Here is a 23,108-nt window from a genome sequence, read left to right on the forward strand (position 1 = left end):
GAGTGGAAAGTTGTACAAATCCAACTGTCTTCCTGTGGAGGGCTGGAAGTGGGAAGGTACAAATTAATCCTCTCTGTCTCAGTCCACTCTTAGTAGATATGCTGCCACAGTTGTAGAAATCTAACTGTCTTCCTGTGGAGGGGTGGAGGTGGGAAAGTACAAATTAATCCTCTCTGTCTTAGTCCACTCTTAGTAAATATGCCGCCACAGTTGAGCAGGTCAAAGAATTATTAGGAAAGTGTTGGTATGCTTCTAAATCCTGCTTATAAGACCTTCTGTTTTGATCATCACATTAGGTTCGCTTGTATTACTTACTATATATTCTATTTACATAACCACTGTTAACTAAGCACTCCCCTGCCTCCGGGACATTGGTTTAATCCTCATTGGTTCATACTTTTCCCTTCTCCCCACCCCCTATCCTACGTACATCCTTGTTTCTGACTCTTCCGCCTCAGGAGAGATGCAGGACAGAATTGTGTTGTGATTAGAAGAGATTAGATTGTTGAACCGCATCCCCACTTGTCAATAAAGAGATACTGCTTCCAGCTCAGCCATGAGTCCCTGGTCATCTCTCTCTCCTGCCCGCAAGGCTATTCCAGCAGAAAGGTGCTAGAACATGCAAATGCTATTGGTGCTTTATATTTCTTCTGGTGTATAAATTACAAACGCCCTGGCCATAACATTATCATTGGCTCAATCACTTTGGTCTGAGTCAGAGATCTCAGAAACAACAGTGACTTTGACTTTTTTTTTTCAACTTTTAATTATTAGTCAAGAGAATCAGCATTCCCTTAACTTTAAAAATTCATTTAAGGGGTCACTACTCCTAGCCACCAACTTTTTCATTTTTATTTCAGAGAAGAGAGAGACAGAGAAAGAGGGAGAGACACCACAGCTTTGCTCTACCATCTTGGTATTATACCGCTCCCTATGTGATACTAGGCCTTGAAACTGGGTCTCACACATGATAAGGACATTCTACCTGATCAACTGTCTCCTGGCCCATCATTCCTTTTATTCTGTGAAGTTAAGTGTATCGAAGGAATAAAAAACAGTTTAGCTTTGTGGTCTGGGAGGTGGCACAGTGATAAAGCTTTGGACTCTCAAACATGAGGTCCTGAGTTCGATCCCCAGCAGCACATGTGCCAGAGTGATGTCTGGTTCTTTCTCTCTCCTCCCATCTTTCTCATTAATAAATAAATAAAATCTTTTAAAAAATTAGTTTAGCTTGTATTTTGTTGGGCTAGCCTGAGGGCATGTGCTATATGGGTTGGAGAGAAATGGACCAGAGCCAACCTAGGCTGCTGCGCAGGAAAGGGATTAGGAACTAGTGTCGCGCCAGAGAGACTATGGAACTCCCAGAGCGGGAACAAACAATACCCTGCTGCGTTTATTGATCTGCCTTTAAATATCTTCTGAGACTGAAGTGGCAGGGTGGAAAAAGGAAGTACATAGGGTAAGGGGGAGGAGTGGAAAGAGTGCGAACCAGTGGGGATTAAAAGGTGGAAAACAGGATGTGACTAGGAGAGGGGGCAGAGTGGAAAAGGAGCGCAAACCAGTGGGAATTAAACCAGTGCAGGTCTCAAACAAAACAATGATTATGTAAATAGACCAAAGCGGCAAGCAATGCAGGGGAACCTGGCATGACATGGATAGAAACAGAAGCAGAACTAGCCAAAGGAGAAATATTGACCAAAAGTATGTTACTGAGACTTAACAAACAGTGTAATTTCCTTCTTTGGTAACTTCCCCTAAATATTCCTGCTAAATTAGAAGTATCACACATAAGTGCTATGGGAATGTGAAGGTACAGAGATTACTCGGGACTTATTACCAGTAATACAAACAAGCAACACATCTGGATTAAAAAGAAATGAATTCTTGTGGGGGATAGATAGCATAATGGTTACACAAAGAGACTTCAAGCCTGAGGCTCTACAGTCCAGGTTCAATCCCTTGCAGCACCATAAGCCAGAGCTGAACATTGTTCTGGTAATAAAAAAAGAAAAAAAATTAACTTCTTCTTGACTAGAGGAGTCCGCCAAGTGGCAAAAATTGTGTAATGGAGCTTTATAAAGGCTTCATCACAGACACATTTTAAAATTAAGTTAAAATGTTTAAAGAAAAAAAAACATGAAAAAGATATAATTAAAATTGTAATACCTTGACAGTAGATACATTATCTCCAACAGCTTCTATAACCCCAGACACATCTGAACCAGGAGTATAGGGTAAGGATGGTTTTCTGTTATAAGTTCCAGTGCGAATGTATGTTTCCACTGGGTTAACACCACAGGCATGGACTTTGATCAGAACCTGTAATGACAAAAAACTTTATTTTACACAGATCAGTCAGGCACTTATTTATTTGGCATTATGCAAGGGCTATACTGATTTTAGGAGCTTGCTAAGTAAGAAAAAAATGCTCTCAGTGAATAAACATTCAGTTAATAATCAAAGTAAATAAATCAGGTAGATTGGCTTATTGCTATGTTAAAAACACTTTGGGAAAACAGTGGTAGAAATATATGAGGAACTCTGTGGAAGAAACTACTATGTGGTATCAAACTTATTTCTTCTGTCACCTGTAACATAGGTAGAATATTATTTTCTGGCCACCTAACAGTTATGAATAGCTGTTGGGAACATGTGTAAGCCTGATAGAGCTTAGGGAGAACCACCCCCATCTTTGGATGGAGGTCTGAGAAGATAACCTCTTGGTAAGTCTCTCTCAACCGAGGTGAGCATAAGGGGGGAAACTCAGACTTGGTTCTTTCCTTCTTGACTCTCAGGCCCACAGATACCCCAGTACTTCCCTCCATTAACTGCAGGCCACATGGCTGCAGATTCACTCATTCAAAGTCACCTTCTGATCACAGAAGAACACATCTTATCACACACTTCATCACCCACCTCAGACCCCAGACAAGAGAAATTCCAAACTATATGGCCTTTTGATATTCATCTTCTTTCTGTCACACCCTACGGGTTTAACCCCTATGCTTCTCTCAAATACCTTTGGATAATTAAGTTGCTTGTGTCATGGAAAATAACTGTTTTGTATCTCATCAATTCCTGTCATACCAGCCCCCTACCTTGGGGGCATGCTGACTGTTAAGAAACCTATAATTTCTGTCATATTTCAACAATAATTACCTCCATTGCTTTTCTATTTAACTCATGTCAATTTTGCTAATAAACGGACTCTAGGATTCTGGGACTCTAAGGACTCAGATTCTAGATTCACGCTAAGAGTCCCCTGGTGTCTTTTACTTCATGTCACCCCTGTCGTGAGCGAGAAAGAACCAGCCCGTTACCTTTCCCCTGGAGGCCACCCTGCCAGAGAAGGAGAGAGACACCCCGAAAAATAGCCAAAGTGAATGAGTAACCTTTAGGTCTGATCCATCAAGACTACACTCTCACAGTGATCTCAGAAGTCAGGTGTTAGAGATGGAAGAGTCACATAATGGAAAAAAAGGGTAGGTTCCCTAAGTCTCTGTTGGAGATCTACCGACCAGCATTTTAGAATGTTTGAACTTAGTGCATGAGAAAGAATTTCTATTAACAATACATTGAGATTTAGAGTTCACACCTATTAATACTATGGAAGCTAATTTTACCTTAATACAGAATAATGACTTCTGACATAAAAGTAAGGAAGCTTTTACAAATATAGCAGTCTTAGAGTGGACTGATCCTAAAGGATGGACAGAAATTCTTTCAAAATGGGAGTAAAGGGATATTCTAGACTTATTTATTTATTGGATAGAGACGGAGAGACATCGAGAGGGAAGCAGTAGCTAGGGAGAGAGAAAGAGAAACACCTGTATCATTGCTTCATCACTTATGAAGCTTCCCCTGCAAGTGGGAAACTGAGGGTTTTATCCTAGGTCCTCATGCACTGTGACATGTGTGCTCAACTAAATGTTCTACCACTTGGCCCTAAAAAATGATTTTTTTTTAAGGTAAAAGGAATAGTATGTGCAAAGACAGAGGAAATGAAAAGGGTTCTTGGGGAAATCAAAGTTTCATGTTGTAACAGTCATTTTTTTGAGAAGGCATGATAAAGATAAGTTACAGTCAAATAGTATAACCTTTCTTAAGGCTTGCTAAGGAAATTAGACTTAGAAGCCAGCCATAGAAGGGGTCGGGTGATGGTGTACCTTATTGAGAGCACATGTCGTCACCATGAGCAAGGACCCAAGTTAAAGCTCCTGGATCCCACCTACAAAAGTAAAACTTCATGAATATGAAGTAGTGCTGTAGGTGTTTTGCTTTATCTCTCCCTCTCTATCACCCTTCTGCTCTTGATTTCACCGTGTCTCTATTCAGTAAAAATTTAAATTAAAAAACAGGAGAAGCTAAAAACAAACAAACAAAAAAAGGAAGCCATGGAAAATTCAGTATTAAAAATACATATATTTTACTGAAAAAGTATTTTGCTAAAGTCACCATCAATGACTAAACTCTATATTTAAACTTTCTTAAAATTAAATGTGTAAAAGTACATATACAGAGAAAATATTTCCTCAACATGTGCAAAATAAAAATTATGAAAGTTTGTTTCAGAATAGCTAGTTCAAAACTACATATGACCAATTCATAAAAATCCAATTATTGTAATGCAACAATGACTCTCAACTTCAAAAAGTTTCTAGTACAAAGGATATTCCTTTCTGGATGCATTTATAGCACTAAATTATTAAATTTATGTTCTTTCTCAGAGGTTACATATATATATATAGTATAAACTTTAACCTAATTTAATGTTTTTACAAAGTTTAATGCTTCTTGTGAACATTAACTTGATGGGATACTCACAGTCTATGTAATTATTACCAGAGTTAAGGAATTATTTCTACCTGATTATCTTTTGGAACAGGTACTGCAATATCTGAACAGACTTTCAGGACTTCTGGTCCACCAAATTCAAAAACTCTGATGGCTCGCATCAACTTCTGTCCAGTAGCAGCCATGATATGATCTAGATACTTAAAAAAAAAAAAAAAAGGAAAAAAAGCAATGCTATCAGTTTATCCCCTAGTGGGGAACAGATCCAACAAATTTTCAAACAACAATTTAAATTATGGGCTTACTACTGAGTTCATTTCATGTTAAAGGACCTTTTATCTTACAAATGCTTCATCTACAAAGCAAAATATTTTATATTACTTCCTAGGGATTCAGGGACTTCAGCAAGGGTCTCAAAGATACAAACAAAACCTCTGGACAGACATAGTATGGCATAATGCCATATGTTTCCTTTAGTGTCAGTTGAACTGCTGCAATATTTTAGAAATTTTAATAACTGATTTTATTAGCATTAGATAAATAGAAATATTCCAATATAGAGATATGATGAACATGTTTACCTGCTACCAAACTTTAACAAATTTGGTATTTTAAAAAGCTAAAATTTTAGATAACTAAAGCCTTCTATACCCATCTCCAAACCCATTTTTACAACTTCTTTCTTTCTTCCTTTCTTTCTTTCTTTCTTTCTTTCCTTCTTTCTTCCTTCCTTCCTTCCTTTCTTTCTGTTTCTCTTTATTAGGGGATTAATCTTTTACAGTTCACAGTAAATACAATAGTTTGTACATGCATAACATTTCCTAGTTTTCCACATAACAATACCACCCCCAAAGTCTTTTACTTTAGAGCAATAGATTCCAAGTTCTGTTTAGTGTTTTCTCTTTGGATCTTGTTTTTCAACTTCTGCCTGTGAGTGCGTGATGAATGAATCAGTGAGTGAGTGAGTGAGTAAATCATGTTAAGTGAAATAAGTCAGAAAAAGAAGAATGAATATAGGATGATCTCACTCACAGGCAGAAGCTATAACTACCTTCTTAAAAGGTGGCTATCCATGACATCATCTCCCCAGACAATAACTCGGGTCCATCTGCATATCAGATGTCAGGGTCAGAAAAGAAAGTAAACAAACAAACAACTAGTATAGTCATGGGCCCTTTGGAATATAACTAAAATAGGCCTACTAGCTACCTACAAAACAGAGGACCCCCCCCAAAAAAAAAAAACTTCATCTGCAATATTCCAACCTTGAGGTTCATGAATAGTCAACAATTTGTTTGGCTTTATAGGTTAACTCTTTTTTTTTTAGCCACCAGGTACCAGATGGTACCATGAGGCCAACCAGACTTCTCTGGGCAGATGACCCCACCAATTTATCCATGTGGAAACACGTGGCTTTTTTTTTTTTTTGAATTTCACACTTTATAACAAAAAGGAGAATATTAGAAACTAAAAATGATGTTTTATTATGTGATTACTTATATATTACAGCTAACGTTTTCAAGTAAAAAGAAAAGCCAGAGTTAAACTATAAAACAATGCGAAGAATATATAAATATATAAAAGTAGTTGACTGTTGTTAAAGTTCGGAGGCGCCAGTATGCCAGGCTAGCTTCGCGGCGGTAGACAGAGACTCGAGGACACACGGCTGAGCAGAAAAGCTGTATTTCTTTATTCAGGAGCAAGGATTCAAAAACTAACCTAAAACTAATCACCACACAGATCTGTCCAGATGCAGCCGCCGGAGGAGAAAGATGCAGGACAGATCTGTGTGGTGATTAGTTTTAGGTTAGTTTTTGAATCATTGCTCCTGAATAAAGAAATACAGCTTTTCTGCTCAGCCGTGTGTCCTCGAGTCTCTGTCTACCGCCATGAAGCTAGCCCGGCCTACTAGAGCCATGAACTCTAACAACAAATGGCGCCCACGTGGACCTGACCTGTGCATCCCCCCAGATAAGTGAAAACTTTGCCTACCTATCTACAATGGCCTTCTTTTCTGCTTGTGAAGAGGTTTCCAAAGGCCTCTGCCCTTTCTTCATGAGACTGTTTCTCTGTTTCTGGAACATTTCGTTCTGTGCCACACTGTGGTTTCTGCCCAATGCCCGCCTGCAAGAGCCAGCTAGCCGCCACATGGCACAGGGCATTGGGCGCGGGCTCCCTCCATGCTGCACAGCCGCCGGGAGCAGGGCAGCAGACATGGCGGACAGGGCTATTGCCTATCCTGGCCGCCACCCTGGGGCACCTTGGCCCGCACCTTCTGCACGGCTGTCCCGCCCGCCCTTCTGCTATGAAGTCTGGGCAGATCCTGGACCACCCGGAGACCACGGGCTCCCTGCTGAAACTGGGCCCCCTGGCTGAGATCCCAAACTTGGGTCTGAAGGCAGACAAGTTAGAATACGCAGAGATTCGTCCAGAGATCGCAACCTACAATTCCTAGAAGTGGAGCTGTGTGGGAGGCCACCTCTGGATGGTGACCCCCCCCCCAACAACTAAGACAGTATAGATCTAAATTCGTGTTTTAAATGACATGTCTTCGTAACAAAGGTTTCTCTCCTTGTGTATTAAAGACCATGTTTATGTGTGTGTTTAAAGTTTGGTAAACATTAACTTTAAGGCTAAAAATATAACTTTAAGGCTATATTCTTACCAGACAAAGTTAAATGAAAAAGGTTTTCAACGTAATTCTCATAAAGATAAAATTAACTTACATTTAAAGTCTGAGGTAAAAATTAGTTAAAAATCAATATATTTTAACTAAGTTAGTCTAAAAAAAAAAAAAAACAAAAACTGCGCACACCTAGAGTGTGTCTCCATCTTAAATGGGTGTAACAAAAGGTTAAACAGACTTGTTGATATGTAAAACTCTCGATTACCTTCTCAATTAGAAATGGTAGATTACACAATGGTTATGCTAATGATTCTCATACCTGAGGCTTTTTTTTCCATGATTCTTCTGTTTACCTTTCCACATTCTATTGTTTAAACTTTAAACAACCTTAAAATCATACTAAAAAAGACTTCCAATTGTAATAGAGTTATCAATTGTGGTAAACTTCTAACCTGCTACAAGTTTTGTTTCATAGTAAGTAAATTGCAGCTGTCAAGTTCTCTACAGAAAAGCAGAATTCCAACAGCTGACCTTCCTCATACAACGTTCCACCCCCTGGCATTCTTCCGTGGACATCTGCTTTGGACTGGCATTTCTATCGGACACACTGGTACACCTCTTGGACACTTTGCACAAAACTAGCAGCTTCCCTTTATGCTGCTGGGTTTCTCAAACACTGACTGCAGCCAGCTGCCTTGAGACTCTAGGCCTTACCCTCCTCACATGCTAGAAAATGCCCGTCAAGGCAAGTAACGCCCCCCAGAGGCAAAAAAAAAAAAGGTCCCCCTCAGGCCTTCCCTTGGCAGCACACTGGTTCTTGTTGCTCGCTTACATGTTCCTCCATGTTTGTTCCAATTTCTTTTTTGAAAATGCCTGTATGATATAGGTTTCTGTTCACCCCACACCCCTGACACTATGGTCATTTAGTTAAAAAGAAAAGGGGGAATTGTTGGTATGCTTCATGTTGGTTTGGTCTCATCCCCCCCCCTTCCCTCCGCCTCTGGGAGATTGTGGTTTGGCCCCTGCTAGTTTCGCGCGCCCCCTTCTCCCCGCCCCCTAACCCCTACGGACTTCCAGAGTCCTTGCCGCGGCCACCGGAGGAGAAAGATGGAGAAGCACATGGTGTGGTGATTTGCCTGCTCGTGAATAAAGATTAAACTGCAGCTTCTCTGCCCAGCCGTGTGTCCTCGAGTCTCTGTCTACTGCCACGAAGCTAGCCCGGCCAACTGGAGCCCCCGAACTTTAACGACAGTTGACTATGGGAACTGTCTGTACCTCTAGATATGTAATGAAAGGATTGTGATTGTATCCTCATTATTTTATTTGTGGATTATCATAGTTTCTTGAAAGTAACCACATCAGATATTGTGAATTCTTCAGTCACCTAAAACATCTTTGCTAACTTCTGAAATGATCATATGCATCATCCACCAGTAATTAAAACATCAAAGTACTGCAAAACCAGGATATGAGATTAAAGAAGTCAGATTTTTACTGTACTGAAGTTCAACATAGGACCGAAACAGAGACCATTTCATATATGGGGAGGCTGGGGTGAAATGTGGCGCAAAGCACAGGGACCAGCGTAAGGATTCAGATTCCGCCTCTGGCTCCCCACCTGCAGGAGAGTCACTTCACAAGCGGTGAAGCAGGTCTGCAGGTGCCTGTCTTTCTCTCCTCTCTGTCTTCCTCAACTCTCTCAATTTCTCTCTGTCCTAGCTAACAATGACAACATCAATAACAACGGCAATAACAACTACAACAACAATAAAAAGCAAGGGCAACAAAAGGGAAAATAAATTAAAAAAAACAAAATAAAATTAAATGTATCTTGGTGGCATTATTAATAGAATGTTCTTGATATTCAACAAAGTGCCTAACACAAAGGAGAAAGAAACATTTTCTGATGCTGAGAGGTTGTTTATCAGTGATACACTCTGCACGGCAGCCCTTGAAAAAAAAGGGAGGTAGGAGTAGCCTGCAAGCATAAAATAAGCCACATGCATAGTAGCAATCTCTGAAGGTGAGGAAACTGTCAGAGCTAGGACTGAGAAAAGGTGGCTCACATTCACACTCCGCATCCCCCTGCTTTCTTTCTTTCTTTTTTAATATTTATTTATTCCCTCTTATTGCCCTTGTAGTTTTATTGTCGTAGTTATTATTCTTGTTGTTACTGATGTCATCGTTGTTGGATAGGACAGAGAGAAATCAAGAGAGGAGGGGAAGACAGAGGGGGAGAGAAAGACATCTGCAGACCTGCTTCGCCGCTTGCGAAGCGACTCCCAGGCAGGTGGGGGGGGGGCTCAAACTGGGATCCTTACACACATCCTTTGCGCCACCTGAGCTTAACCCACTGCGCTACCGCCTGACTCCCTCCCTGCTCTATATCTATTTAGTCATTCACTCAAGCTGGGATGTCTCACACATAAAATTGAAAAGCTTGAAGAAAATAAAACAAAAAAGGCAAAGATCAGTTTTCCATTATGAACTAAAAACATATTTTCCCCTCGCCTCCTTTTTTGTCTTCAGCATGGTGTTAAAGAAAGAACATGAGTTTTGGAATCACAGCTCTAGCTATGAATCCCAGTTCTATCAATTACTAGCCATATAGCCTTGGGCAGTGCAGTCAAGTTGCTGAGCCTCCTTATATAAAAACAGGGTTGCCATGCCACTCAGGGTTACTATGCTAAGGACGTGGCAAGCATAAAGTACAGAACCTGGCAAATGTTTACTCCTGTGTATAGTATTTATCATTATTCTTTTCACTTCTATTTTTCTCTCCAATCTCTTATTCATCAAAACATATGCAGTAACCATATTTGCAGGATACTGGTTGTAAAAATAAATAAACCGTTAGTCTCAAAGAGTTCACAGTCTAGAGAATCAGTTAAAGAAAACATTAATATCAGATCTTATTTTTCTTTGTCCAGGTGTTTTGAACATTAAGAGTAAACAAGGCACTGTGCTAAACTCAGAGAACAAAGGGGCAAAGAGAAAATACCCACAGTTCTTTCCTAGCTCTTGCTCACTCTGTGGTCTCACTCTCTCCCTCAGGAAACACACACCAGGCAAGATGAGCGATTTTTTTTTTTCCTTTCATTTTCAGTATCTACCTACTTCCTATCCATTTCTTTCTTTTTCGTGTGTTTGTTTTTTTCTTATCTGTTTATTTCTCACAAACACTGGCATTTATCTTTTCACCAACAGACATTACTATGATCCTCTCAAAAGTTTAGCAATAACAAAAGCACAATTACTTTGAAATAGAATCTGTCAAAGATATCTAGCACTTAGATCACCCCCCTCCCCTATATTTTGACATTTGCTCAGTTGGGGGAAAAAAGAAAAAAGGAAGACACTCATTCTTAAGACTCAATTTAGAAACAACCTTCCACACTCACTGCCCCCTGTGTATTGCTACCTTACCCTATGGCACTTATAAAGAAATAGGACATGACCTTGACAACACTGTCTTCTACTTTGCTTCTATCAATTTTATTTTCCATAGAACTTTTGCCACTGTAATTAATCAAGCTGAAGTCTGCTCTCATTACTTCTGAATCCCCTCAAGTACATACAGATTACTATGGTTTCATAACACATGTACTATGTCAAAAAATGTAACAATAAGAATTAAATAATGCATATTAGTATGATAATTCTTTTAATTTTTCTTAGTGATTGAATATTGATTAACAAGATTGTAAGGTAACAGGGGTAAAATTCCACACAGTTCCCACCACCAGGGTTGTGTGTTTCATTCCCTCCACTGAAACATTCCCATTGTTTATCCCTCTGGGAATATGGATGGACCAAAATTCTTTTTGGGGTACAGATGGTGGGAGTTCTGACGTCTATTATTGCTTCTCTGTTGGACATGAGCCTTGGAAGGTCAATCCATACCCCCAGACTATTTCTATCTTTCCCTAATGGGATATAACTTTGGAGAGGTGAGGTAGTATGATGACTCTCAAATCACTCAGTATCTAATTTATTTTTAAAAAGAAATAGTTATCACCTATACTGTATTTACTGACTTACTTACTTGTTTACTTATTTATTTATTTCCAAAGCACAGCTTAGCTCTGGCTTATGGTGGTGCAGGGGGATTGAATAAAACAGGACTACTGGTGCCTCAGGCCTAAAGTCTGTTGTACTACCTTGTTCTATTCCCCCAGCCCAAATTCACTGTCTCAACAATAGGTGGAGAAGCAATAGTTATTATATTTATCATCTAATTTTATACAAAACTGAAAATAAAATCACCAATCAGTTTATGGATCAGAAAACATTCCAAGAATCTAAGAGACTTACCCTGGGCAGATAGAAGCAGAGTTAGAACCCAAGACCTAAATGTATGTGAACATTTTCCTTTATTGTATAATCCACCTAATCCTTTGAAATGTTGGCACTGAGCGCCCTTAATTTCTCAGAACTGGACTTTACAATGACAATAGTGAAGCTGTTTGAATTAAGAATACAAAACGGAACTAACTTGCAGGCATGATTGTGTATTTTATGATTAAGGCATCTGCTTCTAAGTATGAAACTTCTCAAGTGCCCATAAGTTAGTAGATCTACTAGAGACACACAGGATGTGATTCTATTATGAAAGCTAGTAATTTATTCATCTGTAAAATGGGGGCAATACTTCCTACTATAGGATCCTTGTAAAGGTTAGTTACAACTTAGGATGCACATAAATTCTATTACTCAGATTAAAACATTTGCACTTTGCAAATGGCACAGTGTTGTGCATTTTATTTTTAACTTAGCTATACCTCAAATAGCTTTGTTTTCTATTTATTACATATCAACTTTAAGCATCATTTAGAGTACCTTGATTTAATTTTTTCTTTATTTATGAAAGGTTGTCAGCTGTACTTTGCCAATCTAAGAAGTATGGAATGTAAAATTCTTCCTCAGTGATCTTTTTCATGCTACACTTGAATCCATTTTGGTCTAGGTTAAAACTAAGAGGGATGGAAAGTTGTGAGAAGTAAATTTTAATACAGTGCCAACATCAATTCACAAAGCCAGGGCAAGAATACACTGTAAGAGAACAGAACTAAATTGTATAAAGAATCATCTGGCATGAAATGAAAATCTGGAAGGAAAATCAACCATTGAAAAATGTTCTATTGCTGGTCAAGAATGTCTCCTGTAAACCACAAAAGAAAACTACAGACCAATATCTCTGATGAACATAGATGCTAAAATATTGAACAAAATTCTAGTCAACCAGATACAGCAGTATATTAAAAAGACTGCTCATCATGACCAAGTGGGGTTTATCCCAGGCATGCAAGGTTGGTTTAATATATGTAAATCAATCAACGTGATCCACCACATCAATAAAAGCAAGAACAAAAACCACATGGTCATATCAATAGATGCAGAGAAAGCTTTTAACAAAATACAACATCCCTTTATGATCAAAATGCAATAAAAATTGGGGATAGATGGAAAATTCCTGAAGATAATGGAGTCTCTATATAGCAAACCTACAGCCAGCATCATACTCAATGGTGAAAAACTGGAAGCATTTGCCTTCAGATCAGGTACTAGACAGGGCTGCCCACTATCACCATTATTGTTCAACACAGTCTTGGAAGTTCTTGCCATAGCAATGAGGTAGGAGCAAGGAATTAAAGGGATACAGATTGGAAGAAAAGAAGTCAAACTCTCTCTATTTGCAGACAACATGATAGTATCCATAGAAAACATAAAGAATCCAGCAAGAAGCTTTTGGAAATCATCAGGCATTGCAGTAAGGTGTCAGGCTACAAAATTAACATTCAAAAGTCAATGGCATTCCTCTATGCAAACACTAAGTTAGAAGAAAATGAAATCCATAAATCAATTCCTTTTACTCTAGCAACAAAAACAATAAAATATCTATGAATAAACCTAACCAAAGAAATGAAAGACTTATATACTGAAAACTATGAGTCACTACTCAAGGAAACTGAAAAAGACACAAAGAAGTGGAAAGATATTCCATGTTCATGGGTTGGAAGAATTAACATCATCAAAATGAATCTACTACCCAGAACCATCTACAAATGTAATGCTATCCCCATCAAGATCCCAACCACAATTTTTAGGAGAATAGAACAAATGCTACAAATATTTATCTGGAACCACAAAAGGCCTAGAATTGCCAAAACAATATTGAGAAGAAAGAACAGAACTGGAGGCATCACACTCCCAGATCTCAAATTGCATTATAGGGCCATTGTCATCAAACCTGCTTGGTACTGGAACATGAATAGACACACTGACCAGTGGAATAGAATTGAGAGCCCAGAAGTGAGCGCCCACACCTATGGACATCCAATCTTTGACACAGGTGCCCAGACTATTAAAAAGGGAAAGCAGAGTCTCTTCAACAAATGGTGTTGGGAAAAAAATGGGTTGAAACATGCAGAAGAATGAAACTGAACCACTATATTTCACCAAACACAAAAGTAAATTCCAAGTGGATCAAGGTCTTTGATGTTAGACCAGAAACTATCAGATACTTAGAGGAAAATATTGGTAGAACTCTTTTCCGCATAAATTTTAAAGACATCTTCAGTGAAGTGAATCCAATTACAAAGAAGACTAAGGCAAGTATAAACCTATGGGACTACATCAAATTAAAAAGCTTCTGCACAGCAAAATAAACCAATACCCAAACAAAGAGACCACTCACAGAATGGGAGATCTTTACATCCCATACATCAGACAAGAGGTTAATAACTAAAATATATAAAGAGCTTGCCAAACTCAAGAACAAGAAAACAAATAACCTCATCCAAAAATGGGAAGAGGACATGGACAGAATATTCACCACAGAAGAGATCCAAAAGGCTGAGAAACACATGAAAAAGTGCTCCAAGTCTTTGATTGTCAGAGAAATGCAAATAAAGACAACAATGAGATACCACTTCTCACTCTGATGTATGACATCAATGAGATACCACTTCTCACTCTGAGGTATGACATTCTCACTCCTTTGCTGGAGAGGTTGTGGGATCAAAGGAACCCTCCTGCACTGCTGGAGGGAATGTAAATTGGTCCAACCCCTATGGAGAGCAGTCTGGAGAACTCTCAGAAGGCTAGAAATGGACCTATCCTATGATCCTGCAATTCCTCTCCTGGGAATATATCCTAAGGAACCCAACACATCCATCCCAAAAGATTTGTGTATACCTATGTTCATAGCATCACAATTTGTAATAACCAAAATCTGGAAGCAACCCAGGTGTCCAACAACAGATGAGTGGTTGAGTAAGTTGTGGTCTATATACACAATGGAATACTAATCAGCTATTTTAAAAGGTGACTTCACCGATCTTGGATGGAGCTTGAAAAAAAATCATGTTAAGTGAAATAAGTCAGAAACAGAAGGATGAATATGGGATGATCTCACTCTCGGGCAGAAGTTGAAAAACAAGATCAGAGAGCAAACACAAGTAGAAGCTAAACCGGAGTTGGTGTATTGCACCAAAGTAAAAGACTCTGGGGTGGGGGTGGGGAATAGTACAGGTCCAAAAAGGATGACAGAGGACCGAGTGGGGGTTGTATTGTTTTGTGGAAAACTGAGAAATGTTATTCATGTAGAATCAATAGATTTATTGTATTTACTGTTGAATGTAAAACATTCATCCCCCAATAAAGAAATAAAAAAAGAAAGAATGTCTTGTTTAAGCATATTATTTTATTGTTATTTAAAAAATGGCCGAGGTTTAGTGTTGACTGGAAAATCTTGCCTTACTTCACTGGTATGGAACCAAGCATGTCCACTTCAAACAAGAGTTGATACTGGATGAAACTGGGCAGACTGTTCTTCAATACCAGGAAAACAGAGCTTGAGGGTATTTACTTTGATCAATATATGCAAGTGACCAAAGTCCCTAAAGTTTCAGTTGAAACAAGTTATTTCTAATATTTCCAAAGGGTCCTAACTTTAGCCTTTATTGCTAGAGGCTAGATTGAAGCCAGTATCTCATAGGTATGCTGTATCCAGGGCCCCAAAGTTTAGCCTTCAAAATGGTTTAATCATGCTTTTGTTGTTAAATCTCTAATAACTTTGTAAGCATCCTACAACAGGGTTACCTGGTTATTTACATTTTCCCCTCTTTTAAGAATTTCCTAGCAATAAGTTTATGTTAAAAAAAAAAAAAAGTCTATTTCTCTCCAAGCACAAGAGAACAACACTCAAGGCAAAACAGGAAAAAGCCTGGCAGAAAGAAGTTTGGGAATCTTGGCAGCTGCAGGTCCAAAGAGTAGAAATCTCTCTCAGCAGGGCAGAGGGCAGAGACCAGCAGAGACACACGTTACAGCAATAATGCCCAAGGCAAGGCTTCTGTACATGGAACTAGCTGGAGATGAGCCTGAGTCTGAGAGAGTGACAATCAGCGCCCTATAAATTTGGGAGTCTGGTTGCAGATCGGGCTAGAAACCAGCGCTGGGCATTAGAAGGACTTGCAGACAGTGGAGGGGAGGAACTTCGGCCTGCAACTCCTAACCCTCAGCTACAGAACCTTTGGCTAAGCGGCGGCGAAGTTCTCATTCTAAACCAAGCAAGAGAACTCCTTAAAATCACTTACCCCAGACCAGAAATGGGGGCTTTCAATCTTTGGTGGATCCTTCAGGGTCCACAGAAAGAGAGGAGGCGGGTCTGATAGGTGCCAATACTTGCAGGCTCCGCCCTCACCCCACCCACAAAGGAAGAGACAAAATTTCGCGAATGGGGGGGGGCGTATTCGAGGAAGTTTGGGCCTTTTGGCCACCTCTCCATTCAAAATGGCCGCCCCCAGGGAGCGGCGAAACTAAAGCGGAAGTAAACCGCTTCCCTTCTTTCATCTCATGGATCGCAGCGCAGAGTTCGGCAGATGGAAAGCACAGTGTCTGAGCAAAACGGACTTCAGCCGGAAGGGCAGTCTGGACGAGGACATCGTAGAGCTTGTCCACTTCCTGAACGGACGACAACGGTTCTTCACCACCAGTTCCTGCGCTGGCCGCATCGTGCTGCTGGATGGGGTGAGGCCTCCCCTTTTGCCCATCGGGCTGATGCCTCGTAGCTCACGACTTGGGCAACGCTGTGTCCACCCAGTGCGAGACCCTCTGTCCGTGGGGGAGGTGGTATCGGTTCCTTTCCCCGTGACATGCGGGGGGTGAGTTAGGCCAGAGTTCCCAAAACTTTAATGTGTGTGTTTATCCCTTGGGGATCTTTAAAAATACAAGTTCAGATTCCGTAAGTCTTGGGTGTCGTGTGATCGATCGTCTGCCCTTCTCGCAGGCCGCCAGGTGATGCTGAAACTGTTGGACTGAAAATGGTATTTAGTTTCAAGAGTCAAGAGAATTTTGTTTTCTAAATGTGGTGGCTACTCCACCTGAAGAGATGGGTGTTTTCAACCAGTTTGCGAGTCATTGTTACTATCTTCCCTTTGGTTAAGGAGCTTACTGCCTCCTAGTGGCCCACTCCATTATTACAGTCCTGATTGTTTACACTTTGATGTCATCTCACCCTCAGGCATTATTTATTATTATTATTATTATTATTATTATCGTAATCACTTATGGAGAATTATGGGCTCGTGACTGTAGGAAAAGTTATCTCAGCCCTCTCCTTGGCCCTTGAATTTAAGATAGTAAAGAGAATATGTGTGTGTGTGTGTGTGCATACTTTTTAAAAAATATTTTTATTTATTTATTATTGGATAGAGACAGAGAGGAATTGAGGAGTAGATAGAGAGACAGAGACACCTGCAGCCCTGCTTCCTCGCTTGTGAAGTTTCCCCCATGCAGGTGGGGACCAGGGGCTTGAACCTGGGTCCTTGCACAGTTATGTGAGCATTTAACCAAGTGCACCACCACTTGGCCCATATATACTTTCTAGAGATTATATATGTGTGGAAGCTGGGAAACAACCAAATGTGTTCCTGGCTCTTTTTTACTTAGTTAGCTGTGTATTACTTATAATATTAAGACTTAATTTAAAGCATGATAATCATCAAACTCATAAGCTGATTTGTTAGATTGCCTCAGCAATCATTTGGTTCCTCAAGTTAGTGGGCCCTGTTCATTTTCATATTTCTTCCTAAGCGCTAGCATTGTTGTGCAGCTTGTTCGCATCCCCCCCCCCCCACACACACACCCCTTATTTCGCTACTCACCGCTACTGACTTATCTCACCTGAATTTCTGCAGTGGTTTCCTAACTGCACTCTGGGCCTGTCTACCCCAAGTCGTGTTTCACATTGCTAGGATATTCACCTTTCTAAATTACAGTTCTGCATATCACTCATTAATGCTGAGACCTTTTATTACACATTTTTGATATCAGAAAATTCAAATCCCTGCTCTATTTAATCTTGTGTCCCTAACTTCCAGTATTTGATCTTTATCTCTACTGAAACTGAACTATTCTTTTCATTTTATATTTACCTGTCATTAACTTTACATCTCTGCATATCTGAGATATGGCTACTAATGTCCCCCTCTTCTACCTGAACACAAACATTCATTTAGAAGTAAGGACCGCTTTAGGGCTTTTTCTGAACGTATTTATTTTATATGTTATTGTTAGTCTTTCATTGTGTACTGTATTGCTTTCCCTTATTTCAGGAAGAAATTGGAGTAGTTGATAGAGATGCACACACACACACACACACACACACACACACACGTGGGAAATACGGATATAGGGAGTATAACATGAAGTCAGATCCCAACATTAAGATTGTAAACGTGTTAGAAGTGGGTTATATTATTTTTGCCCCTAAGATTTACAGTCTCTAGCTTAAGATGACATGCATAAGTCACTGAGGTCATTCAGTGGAAACAGACTAACTAGTTATTTAGGAATAGCACAACTGTCCCTGGTACCACTAGACAGCAAAATTTCCTGTTCACCCGCTGTATAAATAGTTTCTGTCTAGAAAAACAGTTATTTAAACTGTTTATAGTTTCCTTGATTCTCTTTCTAGAGCCCTGGAGGGTAGAATCTATTTATAAACAAACTACTAATAGAACTTTGCAAATAGACACTTTTCCAGATAGTAAAGAATTTGATATGAAAATATTTGCATTCTTGAAACCGATTTCTCATTTCTAAACTATGTTCTAATCTAATGCAGAAATCATACATTTTTGTCCATAAAGACCAAGGACACATTAACAGGCGTCAGTAAGAATTGCTAAGTTCTAAGTAAAATTCATACTGTGCATTCTTAAGAAGGAGTTAAAATTTTTTGACATTTTGTGCTAGTCAATTAAAAAGAGTACTACTCTGGGTTTTCTAATGTACAATCCTTTCTCCCAACAAAATAATGACCATATTTCAGAAAATATGTAGTAAGTCATTTTGTCTCAAAGAAAATTATGTTTTTGCTCTATCTTAAGTAATTAGATCTCTTGCTTAAATTTACCCCAAAGCTTGTTGTGTTCTCAGTAAATTTTAAAATCACCACTTGGGCTTATTAATTAAAAGAGAAAAAAAAGCCTACAAAGTGCTATGCATTCTGCTTATTGTTGTTATAACCGCTATATGACAAATCATGTTGTTTATTATTTTAGGGTAAAAATGGTTTTGAGGTTCAGAAAAAAAGCTGTTGTTGGCTACTGGTTACGCACAAACCATGTGTAAAAGATGATGTGGTAAGTTTTTTATATAAATTCAGAAATTCACTTTAAAGCATAATTATAATGACTAAAAATTGTAAATTCTAACCAAATTACAATTGCTATTTTTGGTTCTGGGAAATAAAGGTGCAAAAATGTGTTGCAAGCATTTGTAGCTCTCAGTAAGATGCATTTTACTTGGACATAGCAAAGAATTCATAAATATTGAACACATAAGATTCATATTTTGAATTTCAGTTATACCACTTAATAAATTTGTAATCTGGAACAAACTGTAGAAGAAAGGAATTGATACTGTCTATATATTATCAGCATGGTAATGCAAATAAATTACACATTACTTAACTGAATTACTTCTTAAATCTTCCTGTCTGTATTGGGTTATGAAGTTTCATAAATTAACATGTTTAAATGAATTCATGTAAGTGTGCATTAGTTAGGAACTCAGCATTCCTAGTGAATTTAGAAATCCAGTTCTGTCTTTTTAAAAAGGTAGTTTATTTAACTAGAATAGACAGGAATAGAGCTGCTATCTTTGATGTACTCATTCTACTTCTATCATAATGTAGTGAATCTTGCTGCATGTTTCCCCATAGTCTCTTCTGCTGCAGATGAGCTTTGTGGCAGGGATGGTCACTGTCAGCAGTCTTCGACAAAGAGTTCAGGTCCTGAAACAGGATGGCAGAGGACCTAGTGGGGATTGTATTGTTTGTGGAAAAAAATTAGAAATGTTATGCATGTACAAACTACTGTATTTACTGTTGACTATAAAACATTAATCCCCCAATAAAGAAATTTTAAAAAAATAAGAGAAAAAAATTATTTCCTTAAGATTCATGTACCACTCCTAAAGAAGGACTCCTGAATCATCCCATCTATGTTAGGTACTGCCCCTGAGATCAGTTATTTTTGGCAGTAAAACAGTCTCGTGAGAATTAGATGGTACAAGGGAAGGGAGATACTACATAAGAATGCTAGGCAAACAAGATTGACAGCTCCCTAATAGTACATCATAGCTCAGACATGACACTACATAGACTTTGTGATACACCTTGTGCCTCAGTCTAACAATAAAGCACATTAGCAGAGCTTCTAGGATAGTCTTTGCAAAATATTACTTAATAATATATATATATATATATATATATATATATATATATATATATATGGCATTCAAGTAATAGTATACTTTATCGAGTTTTGGTTGGAAACAATGACAAGAGATTTATGGAGGAAATGGAAATTGGTCTTTAAAAAAATAAGCAGACTAAAGTTTTTTGGAAATAAAGACTAAGAAAACAGTGAAAAGCTATTGTGAAAACAGTACACTGAATAAGTCAGTTTCTGGGAAACAATGAAGTTATGTATGGTAACAGGGTTACCAGAACAATATATTTGCGTATCATATTAACACTTTTTTTTGCATATAGATTGTAGCTCTGAAGAAAGCAGATGGTGATGCCATTTTGAAATTTGAACCATTTGTTCTTCATGTACAGTGCCAACAGTTGCAGGATGCACAAATTCTGGTAAGAATTTGAAATTATACTTGCATTTATAAGGAGGTGGGTAGGTGTAATTTTAAACATTGACTGTAGCAAAAACTAATGCAATGATAGTTTATTCAAATAGTTATTTAGTTACATCCTTGGGAATATATTTGTGTCTGCAATGTGTAGAGCTACTTAATTAATAAATTAATTTTCTTACAGCATTCAGTGGCAGTGGATTCTGGTTTCAGAAATTCTGGCATAACTGTGGGAAAGAAAGGAAAAACTATGTTGGTAAGATGCCATTAAGCAAAAAGCAATCTCTGATCATGAAGTAATCCAGACTAAATAACCTTCTTATACTTCTCCCTTTAGTCTCTCCCTCCTCAAATGTTCTTACCATTCCCTTACTTAAAAACTTTCAGTGACTTAATATTTTGCCCTTTAAAGCAAAGTCCAGAATTTTTAGATTTACATTTGACGTCTAACTTTGTAGAATTTCTCACTGCATACTTTTGACCCAATGTACTGTGCCCTCCTCATCTTAGTGCCTGATTTAATTAGTACCGTGATGTAGTGAAAAGATCACAGTGAGTCTGACGTCCTCTTACGTATGTCATGGCTGAGCGAGCAGTAGCTGTGTGATATGAATCTGAGCAGACTCCTTAATTTTTCAGGGTGTGACTTCTTTTAGCCATGATCAGGGCTCTAGCACTTTGCTCAGGGCCAAATTTAGCTCAGCCCCACTACGTCCACCTGATCAACTCATGTCTAAGGTAACTTTTGTTCTACAGTGGCAAATTTGGGTAGTTGTGACTGATAATATATAACCCACAAAACTGAAAAGACTGTCTGGCTTTATTAAAAAAAAAGAAAAAAATGTTTTCAGCCCCCTGACTTAAATGGTCTTTAAAACCCATTCCAACATGGCAGTCTTTACTGACCAAGCCAAACACTGTCATTTGGTCTGTTTTAATCTATAATATTTACAATTTGACATGATGTTTTCTGTTGACTTTTGATTTATTTCAAATTGTCTACGATTCTCATGTCCTGAATTTTCCAGTTTTCTATTTTAAACTAATAGCTTAATTTGCAAATTGAGGTAACTTAAAAATAAGACACAAAAAGAATAGAATAAATAGACAATCAAAAATCAAGCTTCTGGTTTGTGTCTCCTCTGTTTCACTTCTTAACTATATCTGGTGGCTTCCACAAGAACAAAATCACCTGTCCCCCCTACATTTCCCTTTTCTTCTATGTGTCTCTAATTGCCACAGGTGATTCTACCTCTGTAAACCTCCTGTCTTTGTTCCTACCCAAGTCCTCATTGATCCTTACGCCTTTACAGTTGTCTCCTGGGTTGCTTTCCAATATTAATTTTCTCCTTTAGTCTTTGCAATAATACTGGCCAATCACCCTTTTAAAAAATCTGGGGTCCAGGGCAGTGACACATGGCTGAGTGTGCACATTATTATGTATGGGATCTGGGTTCAAGCCCTGGCTTCCCACCTGCTGGGGAAAGCTTCACTAGTGGGTAAGCAGGTCTGTAGCCACCTTTCTCTCTCTCTTTCTTTCGTTTTTCTTTCTTTTTGTTTTTTATTTCTTTTTCTTAATATTTATTTTTTAGTCCCTTTTTGTTGCCCTTGTTTTATTGTTGTAGTTATTATTGTTGTTGTTATTGATGTCATTGTTGTTGGATAGGACAGAGAGAAATGGAGAGAGGAGGGGAAGACAGAGAGGGGGAGAGAAAGATAGACACCTGCAGACCTGCTTCACCGCTTGTGAAGCGACTCCCCTGCAGGTGGGGAGCTGAAGGCTCAAACCTGGATCTTTACACCAGTCCTTGCACTTTGTGCCACATGTGCTTAACCTGCTGTGCTACTGCCCGGCTCCCTGTAGGCATCTTTCTTTCCCCTTCTCTCTCTCTCTCTCTCATTTGAAATTTGACATACCAGCCATATTCTCTCTCCCCCCCCTTTTTTTCTTTTTTAATTGGGGGATTGATGGTTTACAATAAATACAGTTGATACATGTATAAAATTTCTCAGTTTTCTGTGTCTTTTGTGGGGGCAAGGGAAGTATAGTTTCTAACCACTGCCTTGACCAAGGCTTCTGTGTCCCCACCCCACCCCTTTAGATAACCACACTAGCTCTCCTACAATCTTAGATGTGAGTTGACTTTTTTTTTTTTCCACATTTGTGTGTTCAATTCTTTATATTCCACATATGAGTGAAACCACTCTTTAGTTGTCTTTTTTTTACCTCCTTCCTTACTTCGCTGAGTATAATCTTTCCATTTCCATCCATTTTATCCCAAAGGACACACTATCACCTTTTTATTGCTGAGTGATACTCCACTAGCTAGATGTCCCATAACTTTTTTTTATCTAGTCATCTGTTGAAGTCATTTTAGTTTTTTCCAAATTTTGGGTATTGGGACTAATGCGGCTATGAGATGGAGGTGCATATTTCGCTTCAAATCAGTGTTATTCTATCTTTGGGTAAATGTCTAGGAGTGAAATTACTGGATCGTAAGGTATTTCCATTTATACTTATTTAAGC

General features: G+C 38.7%; 2 protein-coding genes across 3 annotated transcripts in view; one reads left to right on the plus strand and one right to left on the minus strand.

Annotated features, from left to right (window-relative positions):
* The window catches only part of CRYZ (crystallin zeta), a 38,246-nt gene extending 22,101 nt beyond the window's left edge, over positions 1 to 16,145 (minus strand). The window contains exons 1-3 of one of the 2 annotated variants that reach the window (XM_007528110.3): positions 16,018 to 16,128; positions 4,866 to 4,994; positions 2,167 to 2,319 (exon numbers count right to left, since the gene is read on the minus strand). In XM_007528110.3, the coding sequence (XP_007528172.1) occupies positions 2,167 to 2,319; positions 4,866 to 4,979 (267 nt within the window). In that variant the 5' untranslated portion in view covers positions 4,980 to 4,994; positions 16,018 to 16,128. Of the gene's footprint in view, positions 1 to 2,166; positions 2,320 to 4,865; positions 4,995 to 16,017 lie in introns of both variants that reach the window. The other variant, XM_016190449.2, reaches the window with a different exon arrangement.
* Positions 16,146 to 16,184: 39 nt separating this feature from the next.
* On the plus strand, positions 16,185 to 20,958 carry LOC103117988 (tRNA wybutosine-synthesizing protein 3 homolog). The gene is made up of 4 exons (XM_060184367.1): positions 16,185 to 16,450; positions 18,988 to 19,068; positions 20,484 to 20,582; positions 20,766 to 20,958. The coding sequence occupies exons 1-4, from the start codon at positions 16,277 to 16,279 to the stop codon at positions 20,850 to 20,852; spliced, it is 441 nt and encodes a 146-aa protein (XP_060040350.1). The 5' UTR covers positions 16,185 to 16,276; the 3' UTR covers positions 20,853 to 20,958.
* The last annotated feature ends 2,150 nt before the right edge of the window (positions 20,959 to 23,108 follow it).

The sequence above is a fragment of the Erinaceus europaeus genome, unplaced genomic scaffold (assembly GCF_950295315.1).
Source record: "Erinaceus europaeus unplaced genomic scaffold, mEriEur2.1 scaffold_852, whole genome shotgun sequence".
Taxonomy (NCBI): domain Eukaryota; kingdom Metazoa; phylum Chordata; class Mammalia; order Eulipotyphla; family Erinaceidae; genus Erinaceus; species Erinaceus europaeus.